Source organism: Columba livia, chromosome 1, assembly GCF_036013475.1.
Source record: "Columba livia isolate bColLiv1 breed racing homer chromosome 1, bColLiv1.pat.W.v2, whole genome shotgun sequence".
In the NCBI taxonomy this organism is placed as follows: Eukaryota; Metazoa; Chordata; class Aves; order Columbiformes; family Columbidae; genus Columba; species Columba livia.
In genome coordinates, this window is record NC_088602.1 from 130,021,957 (window position 1) to 130,045,540 (window position 23,584).

General features: G+C 38.7%; 1 protein-coding gene across 14 annotated transcripts in view; it reads right to left on the reverse strand.

The window, feature by feature from the left end:
* The window catches only part of TULP3 (TUB like protein 3), a 38,307-nt gene that overhangs the window by 6,117 nt on the left and 8,606 nt on the right, over positions 1 to 23,584 (reverse strand). For 6 of the 14 annotated variants that reach the window (XM_065029288.1, XM_065029279.1, XM_065029283.1 and 3 more), the window contains 7 exons: positions 15,113 to 15,164; positions 8,968 to 9,130; positions 6,855 to 7,031; positions 4,878 to 5,008; positions 2,184 to 2,381; positions 1,574 to 1,686; positions 1,070 to 1,184 (listed from right to left, as the gene is read on the reverse strand). In XM_065029288.1, the coding sequence (XP_064885360.1) occupies positions 1,070 to 1,184; positions 1,574 to 1,686; positions 2,184 to 2,381; positions 4,878 to 5,008; positions 6,855 to 7,031; positions 8,968 to 9,130; positions 15,113 to 15,164 (949 nt within the window). Of the gene's footprint in view, positions 1 to 1,069; positions 1,185 to 1,573; positions 1,687 to 2,183; positions 2,382 to 4,877; positions 5,009 to 6,854; positions 7,032 to 8,967; positions 9,131 to 12,701; positions 12,811 to 15,112; positions 15,165 to 15,736; positions 15,924 to 15,976; positions 16,122 to 18,149; positions 18,227 to 23,584 lie in introns of those variants that run through there. The other 8 variants (XM_021297631.2, XM_021297630.2, XM_065029346.1 and 5 more) reach the window with 6 other exon arrangements.

Below are 23,584 nucleotides of genomic sequence, written 5' to 3' on the forward strand. Positions count from 1 at the left end.
ACAGGTCTTTGGAATTGCAACCTCTATTATTTCACTTCAGAAAATCTAGGGACATATATGAGAATGAGGGTACTGATTTTATACATATATAAACTTTACAAACTTCTTGTAGATAAAAGTTCAGAAATCTGAAAAGCTGACTTCGTGTTATCTGCTGTAGTAATTTTAACACCTTGCTGTGTACAGTTATGTACAAAACTGAAGAATACTCTATATAATACAAATCTAGTGATACTTCTTTAAACAGGCTAGTACTAGAATTATCACATATTTTTTTTTCCCAAGTGGCACCAAGATCAACAGTAAAAAAAAATCCAGATCATGCTTCAGTAGGCTAGTGTGCCTTTAAATTTCTGCTGCTGTACCTGTGATAAAAGTAAAAATCCTTCACTTGACTGGACAGCATTTTGTAAAGAACCTCAAATTTTACTCAAACTTTAAGATTGGAATATGAAACAATGTGATGTTGAGATCCCTCACATAATTCTAGAGTTGCCACAAGTGCCTCCTCACTCAGAAGCCTAGAGTGAGGTGATGCACAAGACTAGAAAAACAAAATATCTCCAGGACAAAGCTAGCGAATCACGATTTCCCTTGGAAACATATCCTTACCAACACCTTTCAGCTGCTGCTGAAATAATGCCAGCCTCTTCCTATCCACCAAAATGCCTTTGGTTCTGCAAAACATAATTCTTCTTCACAGGGTACTCCCAATGCCTTTTTCATGTCCACCAGATACCAGCTGGACAACATGCAGTTCATGCTTTGGCTGGCTCTATGCAAAGGATATGCTGAATAGCCACACACCAAACGACAGGCCAGATAAGGTGGTCATTGGGCTGTTAGTTTGTGTCTCTCTCTCTCCCCTCGCATTGACTCTTTTTTTTCATTAAACTTGTAAGAACTTGTCTTTGAGGCCTCTGCCCTTTGTTGTATCTGGTTCAAATTGGTCAGTTGGTTCCAAAGCTAAGTGGGGGAGGCTGCCAGGAAGTATGATTTTGTGGGCCTGGTTTCCTCGGTAACCAGGCAGCAAAAAAGGAAGGGGCAAAAGGGGAGAGGCACTACTTACATAACAAATAGCTGCAAGCTCCTGTCTCATATAAGCCTTCTCCACTAGACCTTGTGCCTTGACTGGGCTAACTCCATGGTCATAGACTGTAAATTTAGTTCCCATGAGGTTTGACCTAATGTCAGGTTTTGGAAAGACAAAGAGAGAGGCATCAGTGGAAAGTTATGTCATCTTCTGAAGGTATTTGTACAGCACAGTGAAAACACACACCTTCTGCTATCTGAATCTTCCTATTGCCAGCTCAGTAAGGAGCAAGTGCCCATATAAAACTGAGGCTGTAACCTATCCTGGAAATGCATCAAGCCAGAATTCTTTCTCTGAATTGCCAGAGTCAATGGTAATACTGAAGAAAGGCTGCCAAACCATGTGAATACAGATTTCATTAAGCAGGCCAATGCAAGTTCACTCTTTCTAAATTGATAACAGATTGCTATTTATAACCCCAACTCAACTAAAAAGAAAATCCTATCTCTCCTGTCAGTAGTTTTCACCTGTGGTTCTCACCTGAGTTTTCCAATGAAACTTTCCCCTTCCCGAGATAAATCAGTTGGATCAACTGATATGAGGTAATTGGATGTTTTGCTCTTTTTTCGTTTTCTCCCTGCAAGAAGGAATGTCTGGAAATACAAAACTTTGATCAAGACCGGAGTTTTGTAAGAATGCAGAGGTATTGCTATCCAAACTGTTATCTCTCCACTTCCCACATCTATTGTCCTTTTTGTTCTGTGCTGTTATTACTGTCTCCAAAGTTTTGATCTCTTCCACAAGTGCACACCCTGAAATCCTGTTCCTCCAATCAGCTCACTCAGCAGTCTAGATTTAATACAACTGTCCTTTCTAGTCTTCCCCCCTTTTCTTCTGGAGCATCTCAGTCTCCCTGCTCTTCTTTATCGTTGACTTTTTCATAGTTTTAAAATTTCATCTTTCATTCCCTCATCATCCCTTCCCATCATCAATTCCCTGCTTAATGCTTAGCCAAATATAAGCTGTCCTCATGTGTATGCTGGCTCTCCTAAGCTTCTGGTGTTTTTTTTACCAGAAGCTCTCTCTTACACCAAAGATATTCTGTGGTAGCAGTAAAATAGCCAAGATAACTGTGTGCTGTTTCCAATACCTTTCTGTTGTCGTCTCTTTCCAGATGCATGTAATAAGTAGGAAAGAGGCCACGGTCCATTCCCTTCTTATCTCTAGTGATTCGACACTTGACTGTAATACCACGGGGTGCAGGGCATAATGCAAAATTCTCCAAGTTCTCTACTTCTCCCAGCTGTACATCTGTCTGAGTGGATGGACTACAGGACGCACCTGTTTCCTGTGGGAAGAACCATCATATTAGCAAATTAATATCAGATCCAAGGTTCTGGTATTCCCAAAGGAAAGAAAGGTCTGTTGAAACAGAAGATGTCATGTCTCAAGAAGGTATTTGGGAAAGGGAAGTTAAATGAAAGGCCACACGTGTTTCCCTCCAGAAAGTGGCTGAAAGTGACTTTAACTCTGAGGAAAGATTAGCCCTCCAAGGGGTGGGGAGAAAAAGTACCCATTAACCAGACATAAGTAAATTGCTAAGAAGGGAAAAATATTATGAGATACTGGAAATATTCTAAGCAAAGAGCTTCTCTGCTTTTAGAGCTTCAAGCACTGTAGGAAATAGGCAGCACGATTGTCATTGTTTAACTGGAGCTAGCAATAAAACCACAATAGCCACTCACTCATCTCCTCCCCCAATAAGGGAGAGAATCAGAAGGGAAGGGAGAAGCTTGGATTGAGATAAACACAGTTTAATACAATAACAAAATACTAATACACTACTAGTAAATATATATATATATAAAAGATACTCAAGGCTATTCCTCACAAACACGCTGAGCAGTGAGTCCCAGGAAACAGCACCTGGTTCCACAGCCGATCCCAGAGAGAGAAAAGAGGAAAAAGAAAAGCCCAGAGGCCTTTGCAGGATGTCAAAAGGCCAAGCTAAATGTCCCGACCAAACTTCTCCGGCTACCCCCAGAGAAAGAGAGAAAAGCAGAAAAGCAGAGGAGTGTGAGAAACCAGAAGGCCCCACTCTTAAATCTGAAGCATGACTCTAATGGGATGGAATACTCTCATTGGTCAGTCTGGATGTCAGTCAAGCTCTGCCCTATCTCTGCCCTCCCTTCCTTGATGCCTCACACCTGTGGGCAGAGCACTCAGAATGTCCTTGGCTCTCAGACCAGAGCAATTAAAAACATTAACTCTGTGCTGGGGTGTTATCTGCTTGTTCTCAAACCAGGGCCAAATAATGAGCATGCTAGCTATGAAAAAGGAAGGTTTCTAACTGCACAAAGAAAATTACCACATTTTCAGTCAAAACAGCACAATGATAAACTGAACTGGTAGATGCTGCAGTAAGACAGGCTGGGATTTTTATGACTGAAATGAGCACTGAGATTACGTTGGTTCAGAAGAGTAGCAGAAACAGAGTAAGCTGATGGTGGAACCACCTCAACTAAATGCTGGAAGAACCTTAAAACAATGCATACAGTCAGGATGCAAGCTATGGTCACCAAAGGAACTGTAATGCTAATGGAAATTTGGTATGCATCATCAAAGTATTTTTTTCTTAGAGGTAGCTGAATCTTTGGGACTGTAGAGCCCAGGAGATTCCTCCATTACTGGAACCTGAAGATGGGGTTGCTGGTTTATCCCCATTCCCTGGTACACTTAGTAGGAAATATGAATGAATACAGAGAGATTCACACAGACTTGAAATTCACTAGTGGGTCTCAACCCTCCCCACCTCCAGCACCCCCTACACTGCATCTCCAGCACCCCCTACACTGCATCTCCAGCAGTTGACACCCGTAGCCCAGTCTCCCAAATACCTAACAGGCAGACCTCTTGTACTCCCCACCCACACAATCACCTCACAAATATACTCACACAGGTATTCTGAATAGTAGCATGGACGTGTAAGGCTGTCCAGCATTCATGCCCAAGCCCTATGCCCTTTATCTGGTCACTACCTCAGATCCTGGGTGTTCCTGATGCTGGTCTCTTCCAACTCACATAGTCCACCATACAGTTTGTCAGTATATATATATGTGTATGTATCTCACACACACACATGAACACAGGAACACATTAACACAGGAAATAGTTAGAACCAGAGTTTTGGAAGATGGTAGGATATGCTGCAGTAATCAGGCACAAGGCTTGGCCACACAACCATGCTGTCTTGCAGCTGTTTACATGCATCAAGTACTTTTTAACCCCTTTACTCCCTATTTTCCAATGCTTATCCCTCTGATCCACATTGACCGCTTTCTTGTCCCTCTTGAGTCCCTTCCCCTAAACACCCCATAAAAAATTTTTACCAATCCCAGAATTCTCTGTTTCATCCCAAAATTCTGGTCCTCCTTGCATCCCACAATAAATGCTACAAATCTTCAGGCAGTTAACTCTCCTAAGTTTGCATGGCATTTCAGTTTCTGTTAGTCATCTTGGTGGATTTTACATGAGAGAAAATGGCCTAATCTGTCTCCTTTGCGGGTCATAAGAGCAGCTGATTATGTTCCCACCTTCACTGATCAGGCTGATTGGCTTCCTCCACCCACCGTTGTTCTTTTGGTCATTACTAGGTTTTTGTATTTAACTCAAAGGCCCTCTCAGTCAGATAACCTGACAGTCATGACCTTCTTCTGCCTTCAAGGATTAATAAACTAGCTACTGTAGTTGCGACTACTCCTTTTTTAACTCACTGCTCAAGGGGTTAGTACTAAAATCAAGCATGTGCCCAGCCATTATCAGAAATGTATTTTTATACACTTACTGCAAAAGATTTCTCGCTGGTTGCAGAACTAGGCCTCTCAGATTCTGGACATGGAGAATGAGATGCTGGTCTCTTAGCAGCTTCTTCTTCTTCTGTGTCCTCCTCATCAAAATTCAGACTGCCTGAAATTCCTGTCAGAATGCAGGATCAAACAGTTAACCTCTGGAAGAAGGTGTCATGAGTTCATGGGATCACTAATTCATATATTACTCTTGCAAAGCCATTCAACTCTTGCTCTTTTAATTAATTTCTGTTGTTTCAACTGCTGATTTTCTTAATGTGCTACATATTGCTTCCTGGGCCTTGTAATTCAATCCCCTGGTGCCATTGGGCAGCTGGCACTGTGCAGATGATTAAGCAGATGTCAGGTTTTTATTAATACATACTTTACATAATATTACAAGATATAGCATACTGCTTAGTGTATGCTGTCATTGAATTAATTTTGCCTATTTTCACACAAAAAGCCCTCCATGTCTTAAGAACAAAAAAAGAAAATCCAGATCAATATGCTAACACCTATGCCATAAGTTGGACACTACAGAGTTTACATCCTTTACCATTTCCTCTTAGTCTTATACACACTGAAATGGAGTATGATAATTTTGCAGTAAGGGCCCCTCCTAGTTTTACATCAGCAGCAATAACTTGGGTCTCATGAATACTACTAATGATTTGATTTTTAAAATAGAAGTGCACATGAGTAGCTCCAATACTCATTTATTTAAGGTTAAACCTCAGCACAGTTATATAGAGATGACTGTGGGTATATAACTAAGTAAGATAAGTTTTTAAAAATCTGCTGTAGACATCACTGTCTGGTGTTTCCTTCCACTTCCACTTCCACTCCAGAAACTGCCTAATTCGGTTCTGCGATCCCATTCTTCAATTTGGTTGTAGAATGGAAAAGAACATTAAGCACTATAGCAAATGAACACAGCCTGCTAAGCTGAATTAATTTCTGAGAGCCAATATTAAAACAGTGCTCCCACATGGCACTGCATAGAAGGGGCACTGCTGGAAGTTCTTTGACTCAGATCAAACAGAAATATATAGCTTTAACAACCTGTCAGAAAGAGGAAAGGCATTAACCCTAGTACTCCAGCCAATATTAAAATTCACTGTTTATATTCCACCTCCACTAATTTCCCCTGAAGTTTCTGGATATTTTTCTCTTGCTTCCTTTACTAACTCTTGGATAATATTGCTATCCATAGGTAAGCAGCTGTCGCATCTCACAAACGAATGGAAGTATTTCCATCCTTCTATATATGGTAGTACCTTAACACATAAAGTATACTGGAAACATTCTGGAAGACAGGCTCTGCAAAATAAAAACAAGCCATGTACCTTATTAAACAGTAGCCATTATTTTGTTGCAAACTGCTTAGGCTGCATGCAACAAAAAAAGTTTCCTGTGGCACTGGCAGCAACATTAAGTACTTGGCAGACAGTGATGGACACTCCACTGGGAAACTACTCAATGGGAAACAATTACTGAACACAAAACTCTAAAACTGTTGATTGCAAAAGCTTCTGACTCAGGAAAAACACCTTTCCTGTTAGTCTCCTAAACAGTTAAATTACGGCATTTACTGGCTACAGAGGGTTCTGCTGTTGTGAAAATATTCAAGCATCATATCCAGATATAATATATATGGAATAAAAATACGGCAGATGTTAGAAAATGTGAAGCATAGCATTTTTTCACCAGCTCTTTGGAAAGGTCAGAAATTATACAGCACATTGATAAACCTTTAAAATGTAATTGGTATGTTCCAATTAATATCAGAAGAAGGAACTGCAATTCTGCATTTCCACATGCTATAGATTCTACTAGCTCTGCATTTAAAAGTAATATCCAGATACTTGTTTTATGATTCCTCGTATTTTCTAGTTTTTCTAATGCTACTGAGAAAAAAAAACATAAGAAGTAGAAAAGCCCCGAAAAAGACCTTTGTCCTTATAATCTGTTACCTCGTTTCTGTAAGATTTCTTGCAGATCTGGCTTGCCTGATGTGTCTGTTAGAGCCTCTCCATAATCTTCCTGATCTGCATTGTCTTCTGTTTTGGAAGATCCAGCACAGAGATTTTGGAGCTTGGTATCCAAATCTTGCAGTTCTGATTTCAGGAAGGCAGCTGGTCCATCAATACCTGCCAGTCAAAAGGAAATGGAATACTAAAGTCTATTTTTTTATGGCTAAAGACACATTCCAGGATGGTTCTGCTTTTCATTTTTCTTTGCTCAAGCATCCCTTTAAAGTATTGATACATACTTGTTCAGGTTTTGCCAGAAGACTTAGGAAGAGTCAGGCCTGATTCTGGTATAGACCACCTATTACCTTAAACATATCAGGCATCAGTTTCTCCATTTATAAATATAGTGATTGTATCTACCTTTTCACAAGGCCTTAAGCAATTTAAACTAGTTGTATTTGTCATGCACCTTGATATCTTTCAACTTATTTATGGGAAACTACTCTATTTTCTTTTCCTTCAGGTTCCTTGTTTACTCCTGTGCCAATAAGTGAGTGTTCTACAGTGAACATCACAAATCAATTTGATAAAAATATCTAAACCCACAGGCAGAAAAACAGTAAATGTATGCCCTCTATCTTTTTGGTAGAAATGAAGTTTTCATGTTTAATCATGCAACACAGCTGTGCACTGCACTTTGTAATTGGTGAAGATGTCTTGATGTCGGGGCTGGCATAATACTTAATACATGTTTGTGTAGTGCACAATATGTAAATGTAGTTCCAGCTTTGGATTTCTTGCTTTCCCACTGCTTTCTTTCTTAAAACTTTACTGCTTTATCTAGTCATCAGATTTCTGACATGTTTACTGCTGTTACCACTTCTTAACAGGATTTGTTACTACTGAAGTACTACGGAAGCTAGTGAGGAAGCAGTTCTCATTTTTCTTTCTTGTAGTTTCAGTACTACTGAAGTTTCCTAACTCAGAAGTTATATCAATCTTTTATCTCACTCTCTTTTCCACTTAAAAGTGTCTTTCAACAGAAGCTTTCTCCCACCTGATTTTAAACACATAAATGATACCATCCACATCACCACACTCCTCCCCATCCTACAATCATGAAAGACATCTGGAGAACAAGAAAAGCATTCAAAAGGCAGGGGATAACATAGTTCCAAATGTGACCTTCCAATCAGGTATTGCTGTTTTGTTTGGGCTGTTAAAATTCTACTCTACGCTTTAATTCTCTATTAATATAGTGGTGTTATTATAACATCCTGCGATAACATACATCTCAAAGCCTTAGGATGTTTCCTGTTACTTTCTTGATGGGCTGATGGGATCCTGACTCTGATAAACTACTTCCTGATGTTTCCACTGGAATATAGGCATTTCATTGCTGTTCTTTTTTCCATCCTGCAACATACAAGTTTTAAGGCTGTCACTACTGCATTTCTTTTCACTCCTAACAGAATGGTCACTATTTTACTGTAATGTTTTGAGACCACTGAGTTATTGCCTTTGATACCACCTTTGTGCTTGTGGCTTTCTAGACCACTACAGCTTGTGAAGTTTCAGTTGTCTCCCTGAAGCCCACAGAAAACAATAGATGAGGTAAAAACCAGCAAGAACCTAATTCGGTATTCATAAGACTTTTGTTTTGCTCTTGTCCACTTCATCATTCAGTCATATGCAGTCTTGAGATATATACCATGATACAGTGAAGGAAAGTACAGGCAGTCGCTAGTTCCCTTTTCTTTACCCTACAGCTTCAAAAGACTATCTTGCTTCAGATTTGTATCTCCCTGCCTTTATAGAAGTTCCTAACCCATTTCTACTGTTTTTCTTAGCCTAACACAAGGGAGGGACTACTCAAAGGCACATGAAGATACATTCTCAGCTGTCACAAAATCCAGGTTAATGCTTTTGTTTGCTTTTACAGTTCAGTGTTGCTCAACCATACTGTACTACAATGCTACTTTTGTACATACAAAGGTGCGTAATGAATGTTGTTTATTACTTGACCACTGTCACAGCAATGTAGGGACCCACCTGTGACATAAAATGCACTGACAGTTTGAGGAACATTGTTGCTAACCAGTTGATTACTTACCATGCAACGTAACTTCACTGTGGAAAGGTGTAGGACTTTCTACTAAAGGAGTCTGCTCCTCATGCCCTTTGGGCTTTGACCTACACAGCTTTGCCTCAGGATTTGGCTGTACCATCAAGGGATCAAGACGTTTCTTCCTCTGCTTCTTCTCTAGAAGAGCTCTCTGAGAGAGTAAGAAAAAACATGAAATAAGGATGAGTAACCACTAGGTTTGTTCAGCCTGGAGTAGACTGAGGAGAGACCTCATGGCCACCTACCATTTCCTCACAAGGGGAGGAGGAGGGGCAGGTGCTGATCTCTTCTTTCTGGCAATTAATGATAGGATCTCAAGGAATGGCAGGAAGATGTGCCAGGGGAGGTTCAGGTTGGACATTAGGAAAAGGTTCTTCACCCAAAGGGTGCTGGAGCACTGGAACTTGCTCTCCAGGGAGGTAGTCACAGCTCCAAGCCTGACAGTGTTCAAGAAGTGATTGGACAATGCTCTCAGGCACATGGTGTGAATTTTGGGGTTGTCATATGCAGGGACAGGAGTTGGACTTGATGATCCTTGTGGGTCCCTTCCAACTCAGGACATTCTATGATTCTATGATCCAGAGAGGCAGAAACCATGCTTCAGCAATTGGCAATTACATGCCACTGATCAGTCAGGATCTCCAATAAACCTGGAATACCCTTGTAGTATCTTACAAAAATCCTAGACAGAGATATCACTGTGTGTTTGGAGTGAGACATTTCCTTTGATTCTTCATCAATGGTTGATGGGTGATGAGAATGATATGTGTGTATTTTCTGATCTATCCTGAGACCACCAGCAGATAATTTAAACTCCTTTCATCCAGTCTAACTGCAGCAATCCTTAATATAAATAGACAAATTCAGCAATCATTTATAATCCAATATGAAACATTTCACAAAGTAAATGTTATAAGATACAGCATGGTCATGCAATTTTATTACTCCATGCATCCTACTTACTTAAGCTGATAGAGTGGGCAAAACAGGTCACAAGGACTCTTTGGTCTTTCCACTGCAGTTGTGATTGGACTAAACATTCTGTCATTTAGGGCAACTTCCTGTGCATACAGGGAATGTATAATTTTTCCTCCCTGTTTTGTACAATTAAGGTAACTTTGTATTAAGAGAACTATCTTCAAGACTATCTGTAAATGCTAAGTAAAAATGAGAGCCCTTGCCCTATGCATTACATGGCAATTAAGTCTTTTACTATATTAGTATAACATTTCTAAAAATCCTTAATCCGGGTTTATACTGCCACTGCAGTTAAAAATGCTGTTACAATGCAGCAAAAGCAAGTCAGGACTTGGAAAGGAAAAGGCTTCTATCTCTAAATCTATCATCTTATGAAGAGAACTGAAAACAAATAGTTTCCAAAAACTGATGTTGAGAGATAAGACTTTGAGGGAAAAAAAAAAATGCAGTAATTAAAATATTATAGGGCTGATCCAGTAAAAGGAAAATTTATCTACATTGCAAAAATTGTCCATCTAATTCCAGATTAAAAGGAACGAACAGTAAATCAAAATGTTAAAAAATAAAACAGTTTTTCCAAGATACAAATACATTTGATGCTTATGATCTCCTACTAAATGAGAACAGAAACAACTTAAATCAAGGCAAATGGGGACATTGCACCATTTTAAAGACAGCCACGCTTAATCCTGAAAAGTTAAGGTGATGCATGAAGAAGAAGGAAAAACCATATTCTAATATTCTGTAATGCACCACTATGGAAACAACGTGCATGTGCCTTGCCATAGATGCAGTTTATCCATGCCTGCTTCTTAGGCACCTGAACACCCCTGAAAGTCATTCTTGATGACAGAAACCCTTTATCCATCACATTTATTTTCAGTCTCCAAGGACCCATGAGATAAACCATACCAACAATTCAATTCACTTGAGACACAGACATCTTTGGAACCCTTTCCTCTCATATTATGCTTTTTTCTCTCTCTTGTTGGTTCTTTCCTCTCCTATTAGGCTTTTTGTCTTAAGCGAGGTTAGTTTCTCAGGCAACTTCTCCCTGAAGAAGTTCACACACAACTCAGCCATTGGTCCTTTATTCTTTCTAATTTTTGAGCACGGAGCTAAAAAGTAAGCAAGCAACCAGCCACGAAAACAAAACAACATTTTCTATTTAAGTTCATGATTACACTTTGAAGACTGGACTGCAATACATGTAGTGTTTGTTGCTGCATGATGTTTTGCAAGGATTGTCCTGCAGGTCAAAAATTACATAGATTTCCAAAGAGATTATCACACTGCTCTAGAAGAAGAAAATAAAAATAAGCAGTAGAAGTCAAATTCTTAGCAAACACTAATTACAAATAAAACTTGTTTTCTAGAAAGGTAGTCAGACCCTCCAGAAGAATTTACATTGTTTTTTGTTGTTTGTTTGATTTTTTTAAATTAATGCTGGGCAGAAGTAAAAAAAAAAAAAAAAAAGTGAGAGTTTATAAATCTCTAATAGTTTAAATAGAAGTATAGAGGGAAAACAAGAATCAAAACATTATGCTCTAGAATAGGGGCTTGAGAAAACTTTTTGCCAAGGCAACTACCTAACAAACAGATAGACATGAAAAAAAAAACCCACCAGACATCCTAAAGGCAGTAAGAAAGTACACAGCTACTGCTAGAACAGGAAAGTGAATTTGAGATCACTATAAGATGTAATAACTTTGAGGATTAACTGATTATTCTATTAGATGAGTTTTTTAAACATTTCACTGCTCACCAGTCTACATTTTTCTTTCTTATTATACTACATTCTGTTTCATCAAAGAGTTTCTAGGACTCACCAATCCAATGGGATCATATTGGTTTATACTGAAACACATACTTTATTGCTGGTAGATGCGACTGACCTTCTTGCAGGAACTTCAGGATAATCTAAGTTACAAAACCTGACAGTAATTTAATTTGTTTTAATCTTTTTAAGGCTTCTCTCTACTACTGTGCTTAATGAGGTAGAAAAAAATCTACAAGCCTGCTGACAGTATAGTAGCAGTTCATTTTCTCTACATAAGGTGGCAGAGCAGCCTTACATTCAGTACTATGTATTCTCAGACTTACTCCACTAAGAGGAGTCAAAAAATGGCAATTTTAATTTTGTCTACTAACTAGCTACTAACACTTTGTCCTCCAGCTCTGTGTTACAGTAAAAATTCATATAACATTACAACAAAAAATTTAACTAGTTCATGAACCAGTACACATAACCTGTTAAATAAATAATAGATACAGATTATAATGATTTGTTCAGGATTTTGTGAACTCCATGTATTAAATACTTTCAGAAATATTTTCTTTGCACCACAGAAAAACATAACATCAGAATACAGGATGATTAAAAGATCATAAAATACCAACTACAGTTCTAATGAGCTTCCAACAAGCTAAGAAGCCCAGTATGTCAGATGAATATATCATAGCAGACTTTCAAGACAACTATTTTAGTATTCTTTCTACAACTGTGATGAACAGGAAGTTGGTATACAAGAAGATTCCAACTACTCCACCCTTGAAGTTGCAATGCCATTCTACTTATTATTTGGCAGGGTCCTACCTTACTAGACCATGCAGGACAGATTCTAGCTATGAAACATCTTCTCCACTCTTCCAGCTCCTCCTTAGTTCATGCTGAGGCAGTAGTGACTGTACTAGTGATGATGGCATTAACAAAATTTCATGTCAAGAGTAAGTAAGTACCTTACCAGGTGTATTCAGAAGTATGCCTTCAGCTTCATGCCCTCCACTCACAGAGAGACAGCAGCAGTGCACTGTGAGCTGCAGGTGCCTCCAAAGACAGGAAAACACCTTCTACTGTTGGGAAAGTAAGCACTGCCTGAGCAGTCACACACTGTCTCCTCAAAGAAAAGACATTAGTCTAGAAAAAACATCCTGATAGGCAGAGCTGACCCACAGATGGAACTTAATGCTATGCATTATTATAAATACTATTTAACTGCAATTACATGGTTTCCAAACCTATCAAGAAAAATGGATGACAGGCATGTGCCTTTGCTGTGGCAAATGCTCTCTATGGTCAGATGTTCTAAACATAATCCTGCTGGATTAAAACTTTCTGCATTTTTTATTCCGATTCCTGTAAATGTTTAGGACAAATTAGTCAAGCAAGGCATCAGCTGCCACCAGCAATGAGTCCATCATGTCCAACAGTGATTTCCTCCTGACCTCTGTTTCTTCAGATGGCATGGTACTATTCATGTAAAGGTTAAAAACAGACTTTCAAAGGTAATATTCAAACCTAAATATGCAATTCTAAATTAGAGACTGTTAGCATTTCTCAAGGAATCTCATTTGCAAGGAGAGGGCGTGGTGTTAAAATATATTTTACTGACATTTTCTAGCTGTTGGTTTTGCAGGTGATTGCGATCTCAACCAAATCCAAGAGAGCCTGAAACAAAATTGCAAAAGGGTATAGATTCTTTGAACTCAGCTCTTCATGATTCAATTGACAGTTGCTCCAAGGAAATGCCACCTAGCCCAGCAGCTTTTTTTTTGGTGAAACAGTAATGCACCCCTATGACAAGGTCTGAAACTATGCACACATTGACCACAGTGTCTAGCACTAGGAGCCACTGATTACTACCAGCTTATGACCCAAGACAACAGTCCTCAAACAGACACTAAAGTTCATCACGAAGCAGTCAGACCATCATCAGGTTTGGAACTTCTACTGAGTAGCATTTGGCACTAAATGCTCTTTTACTGACTACTTGAATTAATGCTGCTTGCCTTTTTAAAACAAACAAACAAACAAAACAAAAAACCAAAACCCCAAAACAAAACAAAAGAACTACTGTTGCTGGATAGCCTACAAGTAAAAGGATTATAAATATGACCAAAGACAGAATCATAGAGTCATTTCGTTTGGAAGAGACCCTCAGGATCATCAAGTCCAACCATAATCTAACCCAACTCTAGCACTAAACCATGTCCCTAAGAACCTTGTCTAAATGCCTTTTAAACACCTCCAGGGATGGTGACTCCACCAGTTCCCTGGGCGGCCTGTTCCAATGCCTGACAGCCCTTTCTGTGAAGAAGATGAAATGCCTACATATACACAGATGAAGTTGGTAATAACTCCACTGGCTGAAGCCAAAGCTAAGCAAACTCAGACTAGAAATAACAAACAAATTCTCATAAAGAAGGTTATTTTCCACCACAACAGTCCCCTGAAGACTCTTATGTCTGGATTTAAAGATCCTCAGCTCTGAGAGAGAGCTCTTCTAAAAAACATACTTTAATTTGAACACAGATTAATTTAATGCAAGACAATGATCTGTAGTCCATGGAAAATGGCCAGCTACAGAATGCCAATAATCTCACATCTTCTGATCTATTTATAAGCATTTAAAATTTTATAGAGGAAGAATATTAAAGATGGACACTTCATTGTTTTGAAGAACATGGTGATCCAGCAAACAGTGCTTTAAAAACTGAGATCTATAACCTCATATTTGACAAATGCTGTGCTGTAGATGTTTTCTTTATAGGAAACAAAAAAAAAGACAAAATATGATGGAAATCTTGCTCAACAGTAGTGTTAAGGAGGACTTTCTATAACTCAGGGAAAATTTTTCTTTCAGGATTAAAATGTACGATCCCCTGCAGCCTTCCTTTCTTTTGATTCATTCTTGCATTGTGGTGACTCCATCTGAATGAAATGAATAGGATGTATGAAAAATAAATGTATCAAAGAAATCAAGCCTACAAGCCACAGCAAAGTTCACTTAAACTAATGAAAGCCATGAAAATCTTTAAAGAAAAATATTAGCAATGAGTTCTTATTTGTAATCTTTAGACCAAGCATTTTTAGCACTTCACCCCTATATGAGAGTGGTGAAGTACAAGAACAGGCTGACCAAAGAAGCTGTGAATGCCCCATCCCTTGGAAGTGTTCAAGGCCAGGTTGGATGTGGCTCTGATCCACCTGGTCTAGTGAAAGGTGTCCCTGCCCATGGCAGGGGGGTAAGAACTAGATGGTCTTTAAAGTCCCTTCCAACCCAAACCACTCTAGGATTCTGATTTCTCAGGTCTCTAGATGGCTAATTTTTGTTTTCATATATTTATTTTTACCAGCTTCAGCACTATCACTTACCTGATTCTCTAGTTTCAGCTGTCGTAGTTTCATGCTTTCATCCTCAAAGATTCTGAGAAAGGGAAAGAAACAAAATAATTACTGCGTGTAAATTGTTTGCATTGCAAGAGCACAGGTTATTCACAGACTACAACTTCACCATCAAGATTTTAAAACAACTGTAAGACATAACTTCTATCCCACAAGAAGACCAAGTTACAAGTCATTAAAAAGAAAACATACTTCACATTCTGTCATAAATAGGACCAAACTGTAGTTTAAATTTCTTAGTAAACTGTTTTGAAAACATTCTGTAAGTAAAAAAGGCTTAATTACTGGCAGATGGAATATGAGCCACTCTTGAGGTGGGCTATGAGACAATTTCTATCCAAAGGCTTAGCAAAGTTCAAACCAATTCAGTAAAATCCCTGCTTCTTCATAAAATGCTCAATTCCAAATTAACTCAGAATTTTAGGTTTTGTCTTGGAATCAAACCTGCACCATTTCCCCCTCCTGCCTGACTTCCCAGAACTATTTTTAATACCTGAATCTGTATTTGCAACACCTCATATTGATTTCTACAGATGAAAAAAATAATTATTTCACTACTTAAGTGTTTTATAGATAACTTGCATAAGGACTCACTTTTTTGTTTTAAGTTGTGTTGCATATAGACTTCCCATTTCCTTTTGCACAATCATGAATTATTATGTAAAGTGCAATTTAGAGCAGTTAACCCTACAAAGGGAAAAGATTAATTAACAAGTAAGCACATATTCTGCCTACCACAGTTGTGCAGTTTCCCCCTACACAGCTTTGACAAAGACCTCTCTGAAAGTTAGAAAGCATCAGGAAGAAAATATTTAATATGAGAAACAGACAAACATTATATATTTTATTGATATCATGTAGAAAAGGAAGGCTAGCCAAAAATTCAGCTTAAACAGGAAATTCTCCATCTGGTTTAGGTATGCAGAAATGTCCAATGATGTGAAGTCACCAGCTGGCAGACAGTGCTGAATATATAACCCTAACAAGGAAAAAAAAAAAGAGATGGTGAGAAACAGGGAGAGAGGTGGGGTGGTGTTTCTGCAACACATATGCCATGGAAATTTGATCACAGCGCAGAGAGCTAATGAGCAGAGAAAGGGCTCAGAATCCCATCAATCCCTAGTAAATCCACATTTGACTCAGCTTCCAGACAGGCAGATGACAGTCTAGAGGTCCTTACAGACAGACTACACTAGCCAGCACAGGCCTTTGTTGCTGAAGGCTTCAATATGCAGAACAAAAGTTTTATACACAGACACAGTGTATATACTCCAAAATTGGTGCTTATTGCCAACTAATGCTATTTTACAGCAAGTTACCACTCGCCTGGTTTTTTACTTTGCCGTTTTCCTTATTTCTAGAATTTTTTTCTAATATATTTCAAGTATTGTCACATAACAGGTCTAGGACCTTGAAAACACTTTGCTTCTAAAAACTGACGTTATTCCTCACATGAACCAGTAATACGTAGCACCTTGGATTCAAAGGTAATGGAGGGCCTGGAAGAATGAATGCTTCTCTTGAAGAGGAAGGGAGAGCTGTTGCATGTCCCCACCACAAGAGTTATACACTTGTCTCCACCTGCAAACATCCACAATTTAAGAAAGAAACATGCAGAGACACACCTTTGCAGTGCAGCAAGGTATACTTTAGTTGTCATGTGAAACTTCAACATAAATTTAAAATGTGACATGCTTTTTATTTAAAGCATAGGCGATGGAAAAGGCCATCTTTGGCAGTCTGAAAAATGCCTGAAAGCTCCAGATAAAATATTCATGACCAAAAAAAAAAAAAAAAAAAGCAGGGGGAGGGGAATATTCCTTTTCATATGCCTGCTGACTTAAGAAATAGATGACATTTGTTAACTGTAGACAAGAGTTTGTTACAAAGTAATCTATGTAGCTCTCAGAGTTATGGACACATTCTTATATAATTAAAAAGAACTACAAAGGTGTCCTGTGTAGATAGAAGCTACTGTCTGAGGTTTTGTTGCTTTTCCTAAAAGAAAATGCATCCCAAAAATTAGTCTCTTCTTCAGAAAATAAAAAGCTATAAAAACACCACAACTTTTGGAAATAAGCTTCCAGGTTTTCCTTTTTACCTGGAAGATGGCAAAATGTTAATATTTTATGACTGACATATGTGCCTTATGGAAAACCTCAATGAAAATTATTTCCTTCATATTTTAAATTTACTTCCTACCCACACTGGAATAAAGTTACAGAACATCAAAGACGGATCTGAAGACTGTTGGAACAGGATCATAATGCAAACTAAATGATGCCTTACCACCAGCCGCTAAACTGAGACTCAGACATGTTTGAAACACATAAGATTCTAACACATCACAGAGCTTGGTAAAGCGAAAGATAACAATACTGTTCTCTTTCACAATCACCTTGTAGCAGGCCGCAAAATGAAAGTAGCCATCACTTGCCATTCTAAAGTGCAAGGATTCATACAAGGAGCAAAATAAAAAGAAACAAAGCCATAAGCACTATGGCACTTTAAATAGTAGCTTAAAAAAAAAATTACACTATTTTTACCTACTCTTCCTGCAACCTTCCTTCCAGCACTTGGTCATTGTGAAAGTGTAACATAATAACTAAACAAAAGAGAGCTTCCAGCACATGAACACACTTGAAACTTTTTATACCCACCACAGCAGGGTTGGTGGTGTTAAAGACTTTACAGGAAATGGCTGTGCCAGAGTCACTCCTACAGTTCACTCACTGCTCAGGAATGCAAGTAGTGTGCTAATACAGCTGTAGGCTCCACACATCCTTTCAGATCGACTAACTACACAGACCAGTATATCTACATGCTCTTCCAACATACCCACACAAAAACACTGTGCTCTTCGCTGTGCTTTTCTGTTTTAAGGGTTTATGCACAGTAAGAGGGATTCCAGTAGGAACAGGAAGAATAAGCAGCATTTTCACAGATACAATACCACAGTTCAAAACAGAAAAAAAAAACACAACCACTAAACCAGTTGCCCGTTTACCTTTGATAAATAAGAACTGAAAATATTCAAGTAGCCTATTGCGACCTTCGTCTTCCCAGCCACTGCAGTGGAGCAGACTACAGAAGACACTGCCCACCAACACCTCAACTACATTTACCAGAATCCACTGGCTCTCCTACTAAAGCTGCATGATGGGTAATGGACACATGTCATAGAGGAAGGAAAAAGTACCCAGAATGTAACACAGAAATGAAGACTAACGATTATCCAGGATACAGAATAAAGATGAGAGTAGGAAAGCAACTATTTAACAAAAACACTCAACTGTAACTGAGAAGATAAAACAGTACGTCTGAATGTGGGAGAAGACAGCAATACATAAAGAGGTTCGCAGATCCATTCCTCCTCACAGATCCATTTTCACATTCAACATAGTCCAACATGAAGCAAAATGTTTCGTTTTCAACTGATACCACCTCAAATTCCTGCTGAAATCAGAATTAGCCTTCTTTTCATATCATAAGCAGAAATTAGTGTTGGAATAGAACATGAATGACAGATTTATTATAGAAGTGCTTATTTGATCTTTCCTAACCATTTTCAGAATATCAAACTAAACACAATGAAGATATAACACACAAGTTATGGAACAGTGCCATTCATATGTGCCATTAAGGCTTCATTTTTATGCAGCTTAATGTCATTCATGTAAAAAGGCACATAGTTCTTTCAAAATGCACGTATTATTTTTCAATAACACACTGCAATTCTGGAATTATAAACTATGTTGTAAAGCATACATGTGGACAGGCAGAGTTAACACTCTTGTTTTCATTGCAACTTCTCTGTGTTCCTGAATATATTATACTTAAAACAAAAAAAAAGTTATATTCTAAGCACTTGGCAATAATTATCATTGAATCAGCCAAATACAAACTAGTGAAATAAAGCAACTCTGAGAATAATAAAATACCATGATATTAAAGCAGAAGAACGTAGAAAATAGGGCAAGAAAGCAATCTACCAGCCTGAAAATGGTCTTGGAATTTTGTCTGAAGTCCCACATGAGAAAAGATTCTGAAGAACTGAAGAGGGTTCAACAGAAAGCTGAACAAATTGACTAAGGCCTGGAAAATTTATCTCTTAGCAAGATTCAAATGCATCCTACAGTTTATTTAAGAGAAAAATAATGAGTACACTCCACTGCATTCCATGGATTTGAGGCCACAAATGACTATTGATGAGAGAGGAAAAGAAAACAAAATCCAGTCGTATGTAACTGAAGCTAAACAAATTCTGATTGCAAATAAAATTTTTATTTAACACTGTGACTAATTAACCATTGGGATACATCACGGAGCTGTGGATTTCAATAGAAAACAACAGGTTTTAATCAAGGTTGATTATTATTATGCTAAAAACTGCTGTCAGGGAGTAAGGCTGTGGTTTCTTTCAGATTTCAGGTATGGTTATCCCTGATGGGAGAGCTGAGCATTCTTCTTAAAAGTTATATCAATGGACCAATTAAGTCCCCTTTCTACAGTGACTGTTGAAGCTCTAAAGAGGAAAATAAAATGTTGCCTTTATTATGGTTAGTTTTCCAAGGAATTGACTGGTTGCAGCTGTGAGTGAGAGGCCACAAGGAGAGGAAGCAAGAAAAGGCACAGGAAGAGCAGCCTGTAGAGAGAAAATGTTCTACATGATCCAGAATTCACTGGAAAGACAGGTTTTAAATATGGTGTGGCAGTTGCACATCCCCCTGAGATTCAGAGCCTTCAATGGGGCAGTTAGCTCTTTAGCACCTTTTTTGCCCCACTGTGCCTGTCCCCACATACACACCTAGGGTGGTACCCTACCCCAAGGCAGGGTCAGTTCACCTCCACTAGCTGGTGGGGCAGGAGGGGCGGGACCCTCAGCCAATTGACAGGGTCCTGTTAAGGACCCTTAGTCAATCCATAGGGTGGTTACCAAAGAAGTTGCCCAGAGTAGCTGCGAAGCTTCTGGACTATGCTGTAATGCCCACAGCCAGATCTGACCAGACTATAAACCCCCCTTTGAGTGGTCTTCGCGGAGCAGCGGGTCTGTAAACTGGAGCCCTCTCCTTAGACTGGGACACCATACATTATATGTACAATGCCCTAATAGTAAGTGAAGTGTACCTAAAACTAACAGGCTGTTGAGGTTAAAACAGCCCAGCAAGAACATGCTATATTTGGCCTAAAGGAGTTCCCTTGAAAATGTGTCTCTTTTGGAGCGACTGTTCACATGCCAAATGTAACTCGGTAAACAATGTTGCAGTCTAGTACTGACTGACTGCATCTAAGTTAATGCAGAAAAGAGTATTTATCAGTAAAGGAGACACAAATGTCTCTTTTCTTTAAAGCACTTGCTCCAGTGATTCTTTAATGTAAAATGAAACGGTGTAGGCAAGATGAAACAGCCACCCAGAAGAATCTTCAGTTTCAAAATGGTATCTGTGGAATCACAAAACCATAGTATAATATCATCTCACAAATGCAATGGGATATGCTCTGCACTATTACATATCTACACCAACACGCCTTGAAATAAGAAGAATTTATTTGGCAGGAGATTGTCAGGTGAACTAAACAGGAAACTGCTAGTAAAGTAACAGAAGATTAAAAAATGAAGGGTCTATGGGAGAAAAGTTGAATTATGGTGAAACAAAGAATAAAACATATGCAATTTGATAAGATTCCTTTTCTAGAAATTGATTGATACTGTCTTGGTGGACAAGTTGACCTTGAGCCAGAAATGCACCCTCAAGGCAAAGGTGGCTAACAGCATCCTGGACTGCTTTAGGGAAAGCACTCCCAGAAGGTTGAGGGACATGACCCTAACTCTCTGCTCAGCACTGGCAAAGCCACACATGAAGTGCTGTGTCCAGTTCTGGGCTCCTCAGCACAAGAAAGATATGGACATTGTGGAGCAAGTCCATCAAAGGGTCATAAAAATAATTAAAGGACTGCAGTATATTTCATATGAGGTGAGATGGTTCGGCCTGGAGAAAAGAAGGCTCAGGGGTGATGTATATACATATATAAAAATATAAAAATCGTATATAAATGTGTATAAATACCTGATGGGAGGGTGTAAAGGAGATGAAACCAGAGGTGCCTGCTGACAGGACAAGAGGCAATAGGCACAAACTAAACCACATGAAGTTCTATCCAAACGCAAGAAAAAAGTCCTACTGAGAAGAGTGGTCAAACACTGGAACAGGTTGCCCAGGGAGATTGTGGAGTCGCCATCTTTGGAGACATTCAAATCCTGACTGGACAACATCCTGTGCAACCTACTGCAGCTGACCCAGCTTGAGCAGCAGGGTTGGACCAGATGGTCTCATGAAGCCCCTTTCAACCTCCATGATTCTGTGTTTCTGTCTATTCAGATTCTGGAGATCACAAGGTAAATGGAGATAGTTTAGAGCCTGAGTCTGAGAGAACAAACCAGATGACAATAGAGAATACAGGCTGTTACAAGAAAATGCAACAAGCATCATGAAAAATTTAAATTCTGAGTTCAGAAATATTTTACTACTGTACTGCTTAGTGTTTCATACACCATTGAAAAACTGACTCACCAAGTATAAAAGACTAGCTCCTCCTACTTGGAACAAGGGAACAGAGTGATTAAAATAAAGCAGCACTATCTGGACAGAAGCTAGTAAAACTTCCATCTGGACTATAAAGAAGAATGCAAACAAAACATTCCCTACTATCCTGGGAGAGCAGAAAGTAGATCCTTGTTTTCCTTAGCCACAAAAGTCTCAAGTAATTTGTTACAGCATCCCTAAGGTGAAGAGAGTCTTCTTTTCCTGGAAGAAAGGCCAAGAGAAGCCAAAAATTCACACAGACCATTAGCCACTAAAGCCACCACGGATGCTCGGAGGGTGGCGCAGAGGAAGACAACCATAGGAATATGCACATAAACTTATCTCAATGTGTGTAGCCAAACAAGGGCTTTTAAACTGGGGTTTTATTACATTAATTGTAAGAAAAGGGAGACAAGGAATGTCCTGCCAGACACATTACTTCGAGACTTCACAGCTGGTGACTCCCAGTGATCTTGACACTAACAGGGAAGATACAAATTCACAACATAGATTTTCAGCTCTTAACCACCAATACAATTGCAGAATGCTGTGCTTCCAAAATCACGTCTATTCATATCAATTTAATGAAGCTTAGGTTTCCGTTAAAGAAAAGAGACTTTATTCCATAAGCAGAACACCAGCTTTCTATTTAATACCCTATCAACTATACACTCCAAATCTCCATAGTCATTTCATTGATAGAAATTGTGCTATCCAAGGAAAGCGCAAAGCAAGATCCACAAGGGCTTAGAATTCTGACTCCTATGATCTTCTGTTTATGAATTATTAAACCTTGTCTATCACTCTTGTTGACATCGTAGGCCATTACAACATGAAACCAGCTAAACATAAAGCAGTTGCTACTCTCTCCTAGCAACAAAGTCAGCAGTTAAATAGCACACAGTATTTTAACCCAGCCTAGATAAAAAAACTCAAAGTTTCCTGAAAATAAGCATATCATACCTCATGCCATGAATTGCACTTGTTTTATAGGCTTTTAAACTAGAATGAGGTAAATAATATAAACGAAATTTTCTGAACTGACACTGTAGAACTGATTGTGGACTTTCAGTCGCAGTACCGTTTTTTTTAATTTTTAAAGGACTGAAAATGGAAGCCATTAAAGAGAAACAACAAATTTTAATTTCCATTCCAAACGTGATGACTCAGCAAGATACTGCTGCTAGATTTAGATTCTTGTTCTTTTTTTTTCCCCTTGGACTTCACCTAAGAATGCTAAATGAGAAAGGAGTACAAAAGTGACCACAGATTTCTCTAAAAGTAACAACAGGCAGTTAGAGTTCTAACATCCCACAGAATATGTTTTAAACAACGCTAGGATTAAGGGTAAATGCTCTTTCAGTAGTCTAAGACAACAGCTCTAGACATATCAACAAATTCACTTAGAAGAGAATTCCTCCCATGATCCAACTACAACACAATCAACAGTTTCATTTTGGAGATCACCCAACTGTACCTCAGTGACAAAACAAGAGTCAGGAACTATCCCAGTGCAAGTCTGGTCACAGAAAGTTATGACACATATAAAGCCATAATTATGCTGAAATCAGCTCATTTGTCCCTCCCACAGATACCATACAAAAGGAAAAAAAAAAAAAAAGGAAAAAGAAATAATGGTTGTCTCTATAAAGATGGGTCATCAGTAACTTAGATTTTAAATTGTAAGAGATGGAAGAAGAACCTATTAGAAACTGAAGAGACAATTCAAACAAGGTTCAACTTTAAGACAACTCTTTCATTGTTCTAACAATTGCAGTTAACAAGTGCATTTCAAGTAGTATTTGGAAATTTTAGTGACAGGTGTAACAGCATTGTTACTTTTTCTCTCTTGTCACAT